Source organism: Rhinopithecus roxellana, chromosome 4 (assembly GCF_007565055.1).
Source record: "Rhinopithecus roxellana isolate Shanxi Qingling chromosome 4, ASM756505v1, whole genome shotgun sequence".
NCBI lineage: Eukaryota > Metazoa > Chordata > Mammalia > Primates > Cercopithecidae > Rhinopithecus > Rhinopithecus roxellana.
Genome location: NC_044552.1, coordinates 47,153,524 through 47,171,464, shown reverse-complemented (window position 1 = coordinate 47,171,464; position 17,941 = coordinate 47,153,524). Strand labels below are relative to the sequence as shown.

General features: G+C 43.6%; 2 protein-coding genes and 1 pseudogene across 3 annotated transcripts in view; 1 reads left to right on the top strand and 2 right to left on the bottom strand.

The window, feature by feature from the left end:
• LOC104681597 overlaps positions 1–1,940 on the bottom strand; it is a gene marked incomplete at its 5' end in the record, with an annotated part of 111,151 nt that extends 109,211 nt beyond the window's left edge. Inside the window, 3 exon segments of the mRNA XM_030929586.1 lie at positions 1,035–1,069; positions 1,657–1,684; positions 1,686–1,940. Of these exon segments, the coding sequence (XP_030785446.1) occupies positions 1,035–1,069; positions 1,657–1,684; positions 1,686–1,940 (318 nt within the window).
• A 287-nt stretch (positions 1,941–2,227) lies between these two features.
• Positions 2,228–17,941, top strand: part of BEND6 (BEN domain containing 6) — a 73,460-nt gene continuing 57,746 nt past the window's right edge. The window contains exon 1 of one of the 2 annotated variants that reach the window (XM_030928945.1): positions 2,228–2,713. The gene's annotated coding sequence lies outside the window, so the exon portion shown is untranslated. The remainder of the gene's footprint in view (positions 2,714–17,941) is intronic. The other variant, XM_010387937.2, reaches the window with a different exon arrangement.
• LOC104681589 lies at positions 12,722–13,806 on the bottom strand (annotated as a pseudogene).

The following is a 17,941-nucleotide window of genomic DNA, read 5'->3' as shown; positions in this document are numbered from 1 at the left end:
TCACACAGCTAGTTAATGTAAAGCCAGGAACGGAACCTCTGATTACCTGACTGGTTAACTTATCCTCTCAAGAATCCTAAATTGAATAGAGTTCTCGCCCTCCAGGGCTATATGCAGTAGAATTACTCTTTATGCAACATTTTAATGATATTGCAAAAATACAGTTAAAGTTTTTAAGCAACTAGAACTCAATAAAACATCTAGGGTGGCATAAAATATCTAATTAATGAAATGAAAGGTAAGATAACTTCAGGTAAATGGAGGGCGTTTAACTATGAAGTCTTTGCCAACATGAGTAAACTGCACCAAGCAGCAACTTCCAAGCCTGGCGGCGTGCAACTTTCCTAAAAAGAGGGGAAATTATCTTAGGATAAGTGGAGGTTGGCCTGAAAACTCCTAAAGAAATCCTAGGTCAGGGAGAACTTGCGTTTCTTCAGTGGAGCTGGTTCCTGGGTGCAGTGATTAGGAGTTAATTGCCCTAGAGGGACGGTCCACGTTTCGAGAGTGGAGACTAGCACAAGCATTTAATTTAAGCACACACTACCGTCATCGCTTTGCAAAAATCATCAGATGGTCCCCATTAAAACATGGAGAGCTTTATGAGAGAACAGAAATGTAAACTTGAAAATCGAAAATGAAATGCATATGGATCAAACTGTTCTGCACTAACCTCTTCGTTTATCCCAATGAACAACCAGAGTCAACTGACAGCACCCAGAAAACACTTCCACCAGCAAAATACAAACTGTAAACTCAAGTGACATCCAGCCTGTGGCTAAGTTTTTTAAGGTCTGCAGCACTTTTAGGGTTTGCCTTTTCCCCTCTTGTACAACAGCTCCACTACATAAATTTGCTAAAACCGTTCGCTGGGCACTAATATGGAATCACTTAAAAAGAAACATGCCACTTTCAGCTAGGGGACAGCATGCTCGTCATTCAGTGTCCTACTGGTTTCTTAACACGCATATAATTAATATTGGTACTCAGGAAAGAGAACTTCTTCTGACCTTGAGCGTGCGCGCTAAATAAATTACCTCAGAACGAAAGTGGTGCGATCTCAAAACAGCATCTGGAGAGAAAAGAGAGAAATGAGACTTCATTTAACTCCTTGTTCTTCACCTAAGTGATTCATGACTTACCTGGGAGACCAGGGTCGGGAAAGCACATCGCAGACGCCTGGAATTCGGTGGGACACCCTGGGGGAAGGAGGAGGAGTCCTGGGGCCATCGGTCTCTAGGTGATTTCTCCGCGAGAAGTTTGCATGAAAGTTCCGGGGGAGTTGGGGAGTCCCGAACTTTCCATGCCTTACTTTCTTACCCCTACGCTCCAGCGAAGGACGGGTGAAGGCAAGGCTGCCGCAGCCCCAGACTACCCTCAAATTACCCTTAAGGCTTTAGCAAACTGACTGAAAATTTGAATTCGTTTCTCCCCTCCCTGCCCTCTGCATCGCCGTGGTTATTCAAACCTGGGAGACTGCAGGGCGGAGGTGAGGGCAAAAAGGGCAAGGGGCGTTAAATAAAGAAACGTACTCAGCCTGGGGAGTGGGCAATGATGGGGCTAGGGGCAGCCGAGGAGAATTGAGGGAGCCGCGCTTCACTCTCCAAATCGGCTTAAATGTTCCTGGTAGCCGCAGAAACCCGTCGCGGCGTGTCTTACCTCGGCTTCTCGAACGACCCGAGAAGACCGATTTCATCGGATGCCTCCCTTTCTGGAGCTTGCGGTGCCAGCAGCAGAAGAAGACGATGGTGGCGATGGTGCCCAGCAGAAGCAACAAGAGGAAGAGGGCACATTGGATGCTGTAGGGTCTCAGCAAGACGAGGAAAGCCGCGGCGATCATGGTGCGGGCGAGGCGGGGGCGACTCGACGGCGGGGCTGGAGGGCGGCGGCACAGGCACCCGCGCGGGGCGCACGCCGGGACGGCAGGCACGGGTGAGCGCGGCTCAGCGCGTCATGCCCGGCGCTGGCGGCCCCGCGCCCAGCCCAATGGCTGCGCACCCCGCGCCAGGCGCGCTACGCGAGTGATCCAGGGCTGCGGGGAGCGCTTGCCATGACTCAGCAGACAGCGACGAGGCTGCGACTCGGCGACTGGGATCCTCTCCCCTCCCTCCCCAGGCGCCCCCGCCCCCGTCCGTGCGCAGCCCCCGGGCGCAGCCCCGCCGGGGACGCGGCGAGTGGGGAGGAGCAGCGCCGCCGCCGCCGCGGCCGCCCGGGCTCCGCGCATCGTCCTGCGGCCGCCGCCGACCTCAGCATCCCAGAAGCCGGGCGCACGTGGGTCGGGGCGGGGACGCGGCGCCCGGGCTGCAGCCGCGGCAGCCTGCTGGGGGCGGGAAAGGGGCGCCGCGGCGGGGGCTCGGCTGATGACATCACGGCCGGGCTGCGGCAGCGCGGGCGCGCGGACATGGCTGCGGCGGTTTCGGCGGCGGCCGCGGGCTGCGCCCCGGCCTGAGAGCCCAGCGCCCCCCCGCGGGGCCGCCCGCCAGTCCGCGCCGTCCGCAGGTGCATTGACCGGGAGCCTCTAGCGTCCCGGACACCCGGGGCTTCCGCTTATCCAGCCTGCCTTGGCCAAATAGCTGCGGAGCCCATCGTCAGGGGGCGCCAAGGAGCCAGGGGGAAAACCGTGAGGCGCTGACAGGAGCCTCCCGGCGGTGCTACCCCCCACCTCCCACCTCCCTGCGCCCCGCCCCGAGGTTGGGGCTTTGAAGGATGCAGCCGGGTGAGCTATTGCTTGTGGGGGTTCCTCGCACGCTGAAGCGCGAGCGCCGGGAAGGGCCTTCCCTGGGAATTGGGATACTCCAGGAACGGGAGGCCCACTCCTCTCCAAGCCTCTGTAAACTAGGAGCGCTCTGGGGGTAGTACGCTCTGGTCTGCAGAGGTGAACTCTTCCACCCCAAACTTGGTACTTATTTCGCAGCTAAGAATTAGGCACTTTCGATCTTCTTGTATCCCTGGGTTTGCCCTAAAAACCCTGACTCATTTAGTGCATTTGAAGGGCGAGGCGATTTCAGATTTAGGGACCTGGCAGATGAAGTAAGTTGGGACTTGGCTTATAAATATTCGGGGGAGAAATTTTTTAGGGAATGTGAGGCAATAGTGATCTCTCACACTTGCAGGCACACTGTCTCCCTTTTGTCCCCTCCCCACGTTTCTTCCTAACCAGCAAAAAGTATATGTCAGTTGGTGGCCAGGGGATTTAACACTGATGCAATGCCAGCGCGGAAGCTATGGCTAGAGCGCTGCAGTGTGCCTTTCTGCGGACGGCCACGGCCAGCTGGCCAGGAAGCGGCTGCTGCAGCAGTCAGTCTGCGGCATCTTGCGGCCTTGGCGGGCGGTGCTGTGCCGCGTTCTGCTGCCCCCAAGGCAATGCTGGCTTTCCCTGTGTGGGGCTGGATTGTTGGTTTCATTTACTCGCATAAGAAAACTTTAATTATAGTGACAAGGTAACACTTGACTGCATTTGCAGAGTTTCTTATAACAACTGTATTAGCCTCTTTTTTGGAATACCTAATAGACTGAAGAAATTGTGTCATAAAAATTTATACAATTTTGAAAAGTAGGTAAATAATTGGGAGGAATAAAAGTTTTCTTTGCTTGTAGTGATCTCAAAATCACGTTGTTTTCCAACTATACAAAACCGTACAGCTCTGCGTAAAAGCTTAATCATTGATGTCCTTAAGGCCAGTAACACATTACCGTGTGTAAGTATTAAACCTAAAAAGGCATTGCTTAATGCAGTCTCTTAGTGCCAGATTCATAAACATGGAAAACAACAGATACGTTTTGTTTACAGCTGGTTTCCTAAAACAAAATAAACATTCGAATTGTTGACATGTTGCATCTCATTCATTCAGTTGTTTTGGATTGAACTCAGAAGGGACCTTGCTTGGAGACACTGCCTAAGGTGGGAATTTTGAATGGCAGCATGTAGGCTGCACTGCATTCCAGGATAGGCTTCATGGGTCTCTAGTACTCAGAGGGGGTGACAGGTAGCACTACATCATGTACATATGGCTAAAGGTTTCCTGATACTGCAGCCCATTGCAGTGGGAAACTGTATTCAACAATTATGCAGAGGTTGTTGAAGAAAATCCTGAGAGCTTGCAATGTGTGGCACATCAGGAAAGGAAGAATTCTCCACCTCATTGACTCAACAATGGCATGGTGGAGTAATTTTAAACAACAAAACTGAACTAATGGTGTGCAGACATTGGGGGAAATAACTAACAGAATTTTGGAAGGTCATCTTTATGCTTCTCATTGACTGAAATTTGTAAGTGAGCTGAAATAGCCTACATATCCTTGAACAGAAACATGTCAAAGACATAGACACAGCATAGTATTCAAATTGCCCCAAACGCTATATATTTTAACAACAAAAAGCAACTAAATCGCTATTATGGTTTTCTGAGCTATTACTTTAGCACAATTGTTATCATCCTGCGTCTTGCTGCAGCCATTTATAAGTTTCAAGTGCACACAAGAACATCATTTATCTCTCTTGGCAGGCAAATGCTTAACTGCCGTGCAATAGGATTACAGATACTTCTTTTTAGATGCATTCATTTCTGTTCTTTCTATCAATTGTCTTAAAGATGTTAATAATAAACAAACCAAATCCTTGAAATAATTTAGTATTTAGTTCCATTGTTATTTTCTGATTTGTTTGTTGCTAATTTATCATTTTTTCCAAATAATAGCATACATATTATTAATTGCTTCTTTCCGTGTGTTTACGTGGTGCCTAATGCATTGTGGAATTCAGTAACTACTAAATCAGCCAAGCAGTGCTTTTTGGAAGTTAATTTAGTAGAAATTATACCTTGCCTTCCTGGTAGGTTTTTGCTTAAAAAAAAGAATAATTGACATTGTATAAAAGTCACACACACAAAAAGAATTGTTAAGTTTGAGGGTAGGGATAGAGGGGGAGAGACATGGCCAAATCTTTCATACAAAAAAATGAAAATTCATAATGGAAAAGTATGTATAATTTGTTGACTTACTTATTTATCATTGTCACCCAAAAGAAAACAAAAGAGTTGGGAAAGATAGCTCAGAGAGTTTGATACCACATATGTAGAATATGGTCCATTATACAGCCTTTCTTCCGTTTAGAGTCTCAACCAAATGGGGAATAGACACAAGGAACCATAAGGAAATTAAAATATTGTGTTAACTCTATTCAAGATAAAGTCAGATTGAAGAAGACAGCTTAGCCTCAAGGTCAAAATGGGCCATCTTATTCCTTTTTCCTCACTCAGCATGCCCACCCAGTCATAGCTGAAAAATGACAGACCTCCCCAACATTGGGGCAGGAAGGAACCCAACCTGTTCAAATTCCGGCATAAACACCAAAGGCAAAGGGAAGCCTGACACTTCCATAAGGCCCACAGCATGTGTGAGCAAGAGACAGGCCCATGTGTGAGAAGGGAATTTTATACATCACTCCTGCCCACTAAAGGCTAGTAGGTCCTCCTGAGTTTTTCCATCACTAACTCTTTTCATTCCTGAAAGATCACAGTGAGTAAGGTACTTTAATAAGGTGGCAGAAACATCTTTCTCAGTACTTTCCTAGAGGCAGAAAGTTGTGGCACAAGTTCCTAATGTATGGATCAGGAAGAAACATCAGAAAGAAGAAAAGTTTCCACCCTAAGCTATGTAGCAACCAGTTGAGAAAAAGGGAGGAACTGAAGATAACTCAGGTTTCGAGCTAGGGTAGAGGAATAATTTGGAAGGAGAAGATAAAAACTGTGTTTTAGACCCACTGAGGTGGAAGCGTCAGAAGGACAGCAGTGTGAAAATATCCAGCAAGCCCATGGAAATGTGGAGAGGTCAGAACCAAAAACAGATAGGGAGTCATCAACATTGTAGTTGGAGTAATGGAAATTAATGGAAATAGAGGAAATGACTAAGGAATAGATGCTAAAGAGCATCTCAGAATCAGAACTTTGGAAACAGCTTCCATTTGTGGCCTGGAGGATAGCAAAGTGGTCGAAGCCAAGTAGGGAGTGTTCCAATTTAGTGGCTCTCTGGAACAGATGCACAAATGGGAGGCTAAGAAGGGCAAGGACTGAGGACTGGTGACTAGGAGACCTCTGGAAACCTTTCAGAGAACTGATTCAGCATGGCAGGAGAGGCTAAAACCAGACATTAATGAGTTGAAGAGGGAATGAGAGATGAAAAAGAGGAGAGGGTTGTTGTCTACAATCTTTGCAGAAATTTAACTCTAAAGGGGATAAGTAGAAAAGCAATTAAATCCTGAATAAAGGCTAATGGTGATTATTTTGTCAGGCTAAGGATATTTGAACAAGTTTCTAGGGAATTTGGGAGACGGAGCCAGAAGAGGGAGAGAAATCATTAAAGAGAGGGGAGAAGAGGACATTCTCCTGGGGATTTGTGATTTAGTAATTTGTTCAAAATACCTTGAGTCCTCCCACGGACTGGTCTTTCTAGTCTCAGGTTGCTTTGGACTCTGCAGAGTTAAAATTGAGCCTGACTAGTTAGGATGGCTCCATGCCCATGGTTTCTTCCCCATCAAATCTGGCTACTAATACTCAGACCTGAATAATGACTTTTAGGGAAAGATAAGGAATGTCTTGGAATGTAGCCTAGGTTGTCTGTGATTATTACCAATTTATATGGAAGTGAGTAAATTACCCAGTTGGTAATCACACAAGGACATTACATTGAAATATTACCCCCTTGAAAATAAGAAGTTTAGGTAAGAATGGCTCTAGCAATAAATTATTAGAAATAAAGCATACTGATTTTGGCCTGGTAACTTCCTTGTTTCTAGGTGAAGTGTTTTACATGTGCTTGTATTAAAAGGTAAAGGAGCTATATCATCTGGAAGAACCTACTTCATCTAAAATAAATTTGGAGGTGATTTCCAGCCACCAGAACCAGGGAAACTATCATGTGGATAGATTACTATTTTCTTTTATCCTTCTTCTTGAAAAACAAATTTTTTGAAAAATAATTTAGAATTTTTGAAAGGAAAATAATTGTAACTTGCAGTAATATCAAATATTATTTTCAGCAAATATTCCCTGGTAAAGGGCTTTATTTTACCATAATAAAAACTTTTAAAATAACTTAAAAGTATACTGAGAAAATATTGCAAATGGAATTATTTCAGATTGTTCTTTTAACATTTTAGCTATCGTAGAGCCTAATTAGATTTTGTTGTTCTACGGGTTACCAAACTGCAGAAGCCATGATAATTCCAGGGGGGTGAGAGGGGCGTTCTTTTTGTGTGTGTGAACATTACAGACTTTTCAAAAAAGTCAGCTGGGTTTAGGAGCTTAAAAACATCAATATAATTGAATTCATCTGCTATATAATGCTTTGCAGACAGTTTTTGGAAAGTAATCATTTATTATCCACAAGCAAATAGAATTCATTTATATAGTTTCCACACTGAGTGTGGGATTAGTCATGCGGCAAAATACTGAGTCATCTGGCCAGAAAATTTACTCATAGTTGTATGCACTGCCAATGGAAAATTTGAGAGCTGTTCATAAATCAAATTATAAAACTCTTAGAGTTATAAATCACTGAGCAATATTGTTCATTACTATTCAGATGGTATAAAATATTTCCACCATTTCTAAGAATGGGCAATTTACAAAGCAAGTTTGAAAGCTGAAGGTATTGCCTTCTAGATCCAAGATGAAACTTGCCATATAAGTTACAAACATTCTACATCTGAAACTTCTACACTTCTTAAGTAAAAAGATAAAAAAATAAGGTAGGAGCTTTATCATTGCATAGCAAATGTTACAAGATGAATAAAATGTTGGTTATTATTTAAGAATTAAGTTCTAAGTTGTGTGATAATAAAACTACAGCAACATTGAATAGCTAGAGTTCTCCTATTTCTTACAATAATTCTTTGTCATTTAGGACTTTTGCATTAAATAGTTTGTGCTAATAGAGTTGTATGCTAATGCATCAATGCACTTGTAGCCGAAAAAATAATGTCACTAGGAGAGCAGAGGTACTAAATGTACCAAGGAGAGCAGAAAATTGTGATGAGCAACTGATGATTAGTAAAAGATGTATTAATAATATATAGTTCCAGAGGTTATTGATATCTCCATGTAAGGACACCCCATGAATCTAGGAACAGAAAGAAAAGTACATCTTGAAAATGTCTTTGTAGCCACAAATACTTTATGGAGTAAAACAGGGCAACAAACAGCAAACACACTAAATTGGAATATAGCAGAGTTTATATTTCAAAGAAGAAAGCCATAAAACCTAAAGCCTGTTCTTGCCAGTCCTATCTCTACTGTAGAAGTTCAAACTGGAATTCATGAGTAGGTTTCTAGAGACCTGAAATTACATGTAAAGACTTGTGTCTCATTTTGAGGACATGATCCATACCTTTCATTAGATTCTTAATGAGTTCTCCAACTTCCCCAATGAGAATCATAAGAATCATACAAATCCACATAGGTACTGAGGCTTCTGAATGCAGTATAAGTCATTTGATCCATTAACAATGGCAGCACCTGCGTACTCCTGAGATTATAAGAAGTGTCTCGGGGACTATCCGTCTATGGTTAGCAAAGGAAACTTTCTGTTCTAAACTATAAAAGTTTAGCTAAGTCTACCAAGTGCAGGTGAGTGCTGCCACCCAAAGACTAAATGGAGATGATGTGCTGGGAGTTTCTTTGTCCTCTAGCATCTTTAAACACATTGGGAGAGAGACAAATGAGTCCCCTAAGGTAACTCCCACTGGGATGTCAGTTGTAACCCTAAGAGAAGAAAAGACTGTATTAATGATCTAAGACCACTTCCATAGACTTCTGTCATGGGCAGAAGGACTAACTTGATTCCTAAGCTGCCTTCATGCCAATTAACTACCCAATTTATATCTAGATGTTTGAATGGATAAGCCCATTCTAAGCCAACAGCACTAGTCCTGAAAGCTAGTCTTGGGTTCAGAGTCTGCATAAATTGCTACAGTCTTAAGGCCTAAAAGAGGGACAAAAGGAATTAGTATTAGGTTCCCAAAAACAACTCGTAGACATTCTGGTAAATATAGCCACCATTCTTCCTAAATCCTTCCCCAAGCCCACATTCAACAGTCTGCTGTGGAGTCTGCAGACCTGGCAACTGGTGCCCTCGATCCCACCAGGGTGATTCTGCACTCTGGTGGGAAGACTGCCCATCCAGCTGTTCAGTTTCACCTACTCGTCATTTCTAGCTTCCCACCAGAACTAGAATGCGATGGTTTAAATTTTTTCCTTTGCAAAAACTCATGTAGAAATTAGATTATTGTTGTAACAATATTGGGAGGTGGGACCTTTGAGAGGTGATTAGACCATGAGGGCTCTGCCCTCATGAATGGATTAATGCTGCTACTTTAGGAGTGGATTTGTTATAAAAGAGCTAGTTCAGCCTCTTCTCTCCTCTTTCTCTCTCTGTCTCTCTCTCTCCCCCCACCATCTTCATCTTCCACCATGTGAAGACAGCAAGGCACTCACCAGATGCCAGCACCTTGATATTGGACTTTCCAGCCTCCAGTACTGCGAGCCAATAAATTTCTGTTCATTATTAATTACTAAGCCTGGGGTATTCTGTTTCAACAGCACAAAACAGACTAAGACACCACTCTTGCCATGTTTGTGGACCTCAACTCCCTCCCCACCACCATATTTCCAGGATACTAGGTCTCAATGTCACATCATCATGATCACATATTGTTATAGTATGAAGCTGGTTATTTCATTATGTTACTGTCTTACTCCAGTGGGCAAGTCCAGTTTCCTGAGGTATCCCGATCTCTCAGTCTGGCTAGTTCTTTTTCCTCCAAGTTCTCTTCTGACCCTCTAGGCTTGAAGGGTTTGGTGACACAACATTCATGCATTCCACACAGAAACAGACCTTGGATCAATATGATTTTCTGGGTGCCTCAGACCCCCTCTGGGCCTAGTGGGCGCTGTTCTTTGCACACTTTCAGTCTGTGGTCACTTGTAATGAGACAGGAATCTACCTAGCGAACACATTGCAGGATTGTAGTTAATGTATCAGACTCCCTGGTGGTCTGCAGTCTGGTGAGCTGTTAAAAGTCTAGGTCTTAGTGCCTAGATTAAGGGGCACCAACAGCACCCTGGGAGTTGACAGGTATGATCATTGTTCATCTGTCCCCCTTCCCCAAAAGGCATGGAACAACATGTACCGGTCATCCTCATTACTGAATGGCTACCTTGATGTGGACCACCTAGTTATTTGTAGTAATAGCTAGCTCTTATTGAGTATCTACTCTCTGCTAAATGCTTTGCATGCATTCACTCATACAATCCTCACAGCAGCCCCAAGTAGGTACTACTCTTATTCCTATTTTATAGATGAGAACTCCGGGGCTTAGAGGTGTAAGGAATAGCCTGAAGACCGCACACCTAGCAAGTGGCATCAAAATTCTTCAGCACTTCACAAACCACACAAACCATTCCTGTTGCATGTTTTTCATTTGCACTGCCTCCCTGCTTCATTTGCACTGCAGCTCTTCCCCTAAAGGAAACCCTCTTAGTTACAGCTTGCTGAGCCGCTACTCTTGCTACTCTTGCTCTCTTCCGGCTCTCCTTAGGCTACCACTACCCAGATTAATGAAGGCCAACCCTACACTCCAGCAGAACGTCAGATGTTTCCTTGTACACACAGAGATGCGGTCCTCTCCTTTAGCCTGTGAGGAATTTGCCTAGGCCACACCTCCTAATCCAGCAATTTCACAAGACACCTTGTATTAAAAAATTATAGTTACACCCTTACCATTTCATTGCCATGTCTCCATCCTTATCACTTGGGTAAATTTGACCCAGGATCTCCAGAAAGCTGAAAAAGCTTAGCAGGGCCAAGCTGACTCCTACTTTGGAAAAGGGGCTCTATGTGAGACCACCTGGTTGTCCTTTATAAAAGAGAAAGTTATAGTAATTTTTTCTTTATATTTTTACAAAAGATTGAGGTTTGTCTAATATAGACTCATAGATATCAAGGTTAATTAGCTATATTTATTGAAGCCTTACCCTGTACTCAGTGCTATAAACTCCCCTCTTACTCTCACATGTTTGACCTAAGCTTGTATGGGGGTAATCTGGTTCAGTTTGCTTCAATTAATAATAAAATATTAATAATAATTAACATAATTTATTACTATTAATAAATTAATATAATGTAATTAATCTACTAGGGGTATAGTAAAATACTATTAATAAATTAATGTAATTACAATATTAATGATATACTTAGTTATAAAATAAAATATAATATTTTTGTAATAAAGATATAATTGTATTAACTAATAATATAAATATTTTTATAAAATAAAATAAAGTAGTGATTATATTATTACAACTAATATTATAATTAATAATAATTACTTTATATTATTATATACCTAACATATCAACTCGTAATGGGGTATTATTCCCATTTCACAGATGGAGAAACAGAAGCACGGAAAGATTACATGGGTAGTAAGTATTGGAGCTAGGGTTGTGGATCAGACAATTTGGTTTTAGAGCCTATGATTGTAAATACTTATGTGACCTGCTTCACCATCTAATACATTTGTAAGGGTTTCAGACTGGAAGACTATCTTGAACTAACTACATAGCAAAACTGTACCTCTACCAATAAAAAAGAGTAGCGCACTAAGCTTTCTATCTTTTCATAGAAGGACAAGTTTAGTCTTTCCCTCTTTCTGTGAACAGGATGCACATTTGCCCAAGGTTCTATGTCCTGCTGACTATTCTAACAACTTCTCTACCATAGAATCAAGGACTGACAACACTGTCCCCAAATGCCAAGTCCCTTGTTCCTCTTTCTTTTTGTCGTTTTTTTGTTTGTTTTTTTTTTTCAGATGGGGGCTTGCTCTGTCGCCCATGCTGGAGTGCAGTGGCATTAGCATAGCTTACTGTAGCCTCCGTCTCCCAGGCTCAAGCAATCCTCCTGGCACAGCTTCCCAAGTAGCTGAGACTACAGGCAGGCACCACCATACCTGGCTAATTTTTTTTTTATTTTTAGTAGATGAAGTCTCATTAGGTTACTCAGGCTGGTAATTCTTGGCTTCAAGCAATCCTCCTACCTCTTTGTCTCCCAAGTTGGGATTACAAGTGTGAGCCTACCTGGCCTCCTCTCAGTCTTTGACACTTCTGAACCTCGAGGTTAGGTTGCATACTTTGATCTCACTCTACCGTCTATCCATCGTTGCTTTAATATAGCTTCCTGGGCCTCAGCTGGCTTCAAGAGATTCATCCCATTTCCTTGAGCTTTCTTCTTTGATCAACACTTGCATTCTCCATCCTTAACTGGTTTCTTAGTTCTAACTTGCCCTATGGCTAACTATACCCAGATTTGCCAATACACTGAGAGAAGATGGCCTTTTACATTCCTTTTCATTTTGATTACGAGTTTATTGACAGCGCTTTCCCTCATAGATATATAAGTGTATTTTTCTTTTTTTTTAATGCTTTATAAAAAATATTTTATTATTAGCCCACCGATCAATTTGGAAAGATGAACTTTGCTCTTATTCCCATCACTGATTTTGAAGTCCGGAGCCAAAGCCGAGCGATAAAAGCAGGTTAAGTGATGAACAGATTAACCGAACTGCGAGGAGCAGCTGGGGGCAGAGGGCGGGGCCGGGTCATTATTCTTTTTTTTCCCACACTCTCACTCTCTCTTCTCTCCACGATTATTGACCGCCCCAGGGGCCTGATCACAAACCCTGCTTGGCCAGGGAGGCAGACACCTCGTCGGCTAGCGTGGCAAGCTGGGGCGAGTCTACCATGTCGATGCTGCCGGTGGACGAGACATTGCTGAGGTGCCGTGGAGACGTGTCCCCAGACACCACCGGCGACTTGTTCACGATTTCCGCCCCGTGGTCTGTCTTGGCTTTGGCGTTCTCGCAGAAGGTCAGCTTGTGGGTTTCAGTCTTTTTATTTCCTCCACCAGGGACATGAGTGATATTGTCCAGGGACCTGATCTTCGACTGGACTCTGTCCTTGAAGTCCAGCTTCTCAGATTTTACTTCCACCTGGCTACCTCCTGGTTTATGATGGATGTTGCCTAATGAGCCACACTTGGAGGTCACCTTGCTCAGGTCAACTGATTCGTAGACTATGTGCACCTTCCCGCCTCCTGGCTGGTGCTTCGGGTTCTCAGTGGAGCCGATCTTGGACTTGACGTTCTTCAGGTCTGGCATGGGCACGGGGGCGGTCTGCAGGCGGCTGTTGGTGGAAGACGACACTTGGGTGGAGTACGGACCACCGCCACCTTCTTGGGCTCCCGGGCTGGAGGGGTTGGAAGGGACGGGGTGCGGGAGCGGCTGCCAGGAGCGCCCGGGGAGCCGGGACTGCTGTAGCCGCTGCTATCCCCTGATTTTGGAGGTTCACCAGAACTGGGTGGTGTCTTTGGGGCGGGCGGGGTTTTTGCTGGAATCCTAGTGGCGTTGGCCTGGCCCTTCTGGCCTGGAGGGGCCACTCCCCGGGGTGTGGCGATCTTCGTTTTACCATCAGCCCCCTTGGCTTTTTTGTCGTCGCTTCCAGTCCCGTCTTTGCTTTTACTGACCTAGCGAGCTTCGGTCACGTGACCAGCAGCTTCATCTTTCAGGCTGGGGGTGTCTCCAATGCCTGCTTCTTCAGCTTTCAGGCCAGCGTCCATGTCACCCTCTTGGTCTTGGAGCATGGTATAGCCCTCTTGATCTTTCCTGTCCCCCAACCCGTAAGTCCCAGCGTGATCTTCCATCACATCGAACTCCTGGCGGGGCTCAGCCATCCTGGTTCAAGGCTCGCCTGATAGTCGACAGAGACGAGGACGGGAGAGGACAGCGGAGGAGGAGAAGGTGGCTGTGGTGGGGGCGGCAGAAGGTGGGCGGTGGCAGCAGGCGCTGCTATTGGTGCCGGAGCTGGTGGGTGGCCATAAGTGTATTTTTCTAAATGACCTTCATAGGGATAGGGAAATAACTTGATAAAATGTGTAATGTAGCTGATCATTTGTTTTTTTAAAATTTTACTGTTGCTTCAAGGTGGTAAGAAAGAATATCAGAGCAAGAAGAGAAATGATTGGTAACAGGTAAGAGGGGAACTCCACTTAAGATGATTTATTAAGTTAATTATATAAAATATGTGACTCAGCACATTCATTATATTTAGACCTAAACTTCTGATAATATAAAAGTACAAAGTTAATGGAGATAATGGTGAATGATAACCAGTTATTTCATTAATATATGATATTAGGCCAGGCATAGTGACTCATACCTATAACACCACGACTTGTATCAAAAAACTATTTAGAAATATTATTTAGCAAATAGATATGTTGATGTTGTTAGGAGCTAGGATTTTCAGTGAGAGAGAAAAATGCATTATAAAATCAAAGGATCTCTTGAGCCTAGGAGTTCAAGGCTGTAGTGAGCCTTGATAGCATCACAGAACTCCAGTCTCTGTGACAAAGCGAGATCCTGTCATACACACAAAAAAATTTATATATATACATATGTGATATTAACATAGTGTATAATGGGATAGATATTTCAAAAAGAAATGATCTCATTTTTTCACATTGTAATTTATTAGATTAATATTTGAGAGTTGAATAGATCCTGATTTTGATGCATAAGCATTGATTCTTGGATCAGAACCACATATTACATTTTATGAATTTAAAAAATTGGTCTAAAAGTTATTAATGTTGTAGAATACATTTACTTAAAGCAAAAAGCATAATAATCTCATTTTGCTCTCAACTTTCAAGATGAATTGAAAGTTCCACGTTAGTCAAAAAAATGTGAAGTAGAAAACAGTTGACATGACCTATAGTCCTCCTAAAATAGAACTTTTAATTGATTTTACTCCTCTCTAGGCTTAACTCTGAACCTGTGGTTTGTTTTTTGTTTGTTTGTTTTTTGAGACTAAGTCTTGCTCTGTCACCCAGGCTGGAGTGCAATGGCACGATCTCAGCTCACTGCAACCTCCACCTCCTGGGTTCAAGCGGTTCTCTGGCCTCAGACTCCAGAGTAGCTATGGTTACAGGCACTTGCCACCATGCCTGGCTAATTTTTGTATATTTAGCAGAGATAGAGTTTCACCATGTTGGCAAGGCTGGTCTTGAACTCCTGACCTAAGGTGATCCGCCTGCCTCAGCCTCCCAGAGTGCTGGGATTACAGGTGTGAGCCACCGCGCTGGGCCTGTTTTTTTAATAAATATAGGGGAAGGAACATAATTATTGGGGGGACAAGTAGTAACACAATAATAGCCAAGAAGAAAATGTTCTTGTGCAAATTTTCAGATAGTTCCGCCTGTGCCTACAGGCTTTTTATTGACAATTGATTGGGATAAGTGACACTGTGGAGCAGGTGAAGATTGCCTTCCACTTTTCCCAGCCTCTTATTTCTGTGCTATTACCTCTGTGCTATAGTCTTCTTCGTGAACACATCAAGATGAAAGCCAGCCAGCCACATTGTTTAATTTCCGATAAGACAAAGACTGAGTCATTTAGTACTTGGTTCTCTTGCCAGGTCATTAGCAACAAAGAGACTCTGGTACAGATGATGAAGCTAACATGTGGAGCCAGTGATACCAGCAATACTAGGGGTATTGATCCAGTAATACACATATAAGCAAGCATGAAGAAAATAGCAAAAAAATAAACCCCTTTGCCACTGGAAATAGAGCGTGATCAGTGGTAGGATGGATCATGTCAGAACATGGAAATTAGAAATACAAGCCATATCCAATAGAACAGTAATAACCCAGTAAACAAATAGTGTAGATCAGGTACATTGTCAGTATCAGATGTCTGTAGGGAGATAACAGGTGGAAGTACTGGCAATGGAAGGAATCCACTGACTGGCAGCAAATAGACACACAGGCAGTCAGGAGGTATGAGGAGCCCTGCTATGTTGTATCAGCCAAAGTTCCGGCAAGAAATAGATGGCCCACTGAAATTTGGATGATTTGAAAAGGCTTTAACTAAGGGACTATTTAAGAAAGTGTGGGCTGGGTATAGGGAAACCATGAGGGATCATGCTGTACCTCAGGGCTAGTCACAGTGGAAATGTTACCAGCCCTGGACCAAAGGGAGAGGAAAGGCATGGTTATTGCAACCTGAAAGGAGAGGGGTACATGAAATCTGAAGTGACCCCACAGGGTGGGAGCCAGGAGGATAAAATCTCCTGACTCACTGTCCTCTCTCCCTCTGATCTCATGCCTGGACACTCATTGGCTGAACTCAGCAGGAAAGAGAGTGAGGAGCCCAAACAGGTCAAACTCCAGAGTCGGAGAGTGACACAGAGACAGCCAGAGAAAGGATCTGGAGGGCCAAAGAAAGGATCTCCTTCTCTAGCATTTAACTAGTACTATAGCCTAATAAACACTAATGAGCAAGCCAAGACTGCAGTCTCTGTGGGAATGGTACTACAGGGCAGAAACTTAGCCTAGGAGGGCCCTGTAAGGGACTACTTGAAGTGAAAAAAGCAAAAATCTCATTGGAATTGACAACCTGTTACAAAGCTGACTTGATGATTAGTTTCTAAGTTCTGGCTTGAGCCTGCTTATGGGTTACCAACTAGGAGTGGTTGCCAGGTTCCACTGGGGACCTCAGCTGCCTCATCTGTAAAGTGTGGATAATACTTGTTGCTACCCCAGAGGATGTCTGTGAGGATTAAGTGAGTTAGTACAGGTTAAATGCATAGAATAGCACCTTATACATACTGAATACTCAGTAAATGTTAGCTATGTTTTTATTCTTAAGTGAAAGAGGCAGGATTGGAGAGATCCGAGAATGTCATATAGGGCAGTATAGGGAACTAAATTAATTTCTTTTCTAAATAATGATTACACATATGAAAACACATGATATCACTGCTTACTCATTCAATTAGCTTCAGTAAAAGTACATCCACAAACTCCAGAAAGATAAGAATGTTTTTCTTTCTTTTCCCATCATGGAAAATATAAAATGATTCAGGTCTATAGCCCCTCAAGCATAATGTTTCTTTTCTTTTCTTTCTTTCTTTTTTTTTTTTTTTTTTTTTTTTTTTGAGACAGGTTCTCACTCTGTCACCCAGGCTGGAGTGCAGCAGAAGTAACAAAGCTCACTGCAGCCTCAAACTCCTGGGCTCTTGTGATCCTCCCACCTCAGCCTCCCCAGTAGCTGGGACTATAGGTGTGGCCCACCATGCCTGGCTAATTTTTTTTTAATTTTTTGTAGAAATGGATTCTCACCATGTTGCTCAGGTTGATCTTAAATTCCTGGGCTCAAGCAATCCTCCCACCTCAGCCTCCCAAAACACTGGGATTACAGGTGTGAGCCACTGCACTTGGCGCAAACATAATGTTACTTACGCTCCTGCATAATCTCTAATCCAGTCCAAGTTATGCCATAATAGTTTGGCAGCATCGTCGAACCATCTCAAAGCATATTGACCATCTTTTTAATCATGATATTGCCAGAACAACTTGGAAATTGAAAATATTTATGTTATTTGAAAATGAGGGAAGTGGCCGGGCCTGTAATCCCAGCACTTTGGGAGGCTGAAGTGGGCGGATCACAAGGTCAGGAGCTTGAGACCATCCTGGCTAACACGGTGAAACCCCGTCTCTACTAAAAATATAAAAAATTAGCCGGACGTAGTGGCGGGTGCCTGTAGTCCCAGCTACTTGGGAGGCTGAGGCAGGAGAATCACTCGAACCCAGGAGGCAGAGGTTGTGTGAGCCGGGATCATGCCGCTGCACTCCAGCCTGGGTGACAGAATGAGACTCCGTCTCAAAAAAAAAAAAAAAAAAAAAATCCAAGGAAAAAAAAAACCGAAAATGAAGGAAGTAAAAACAGACAGTAAGTTGAAATGCTGCCTAATGGACATTAGTAAAACCCAATCGTTTTCCCTCTAGAAATCAGAACGCTTTGGTGAGAAAGCCATTCATGCATTTGGTT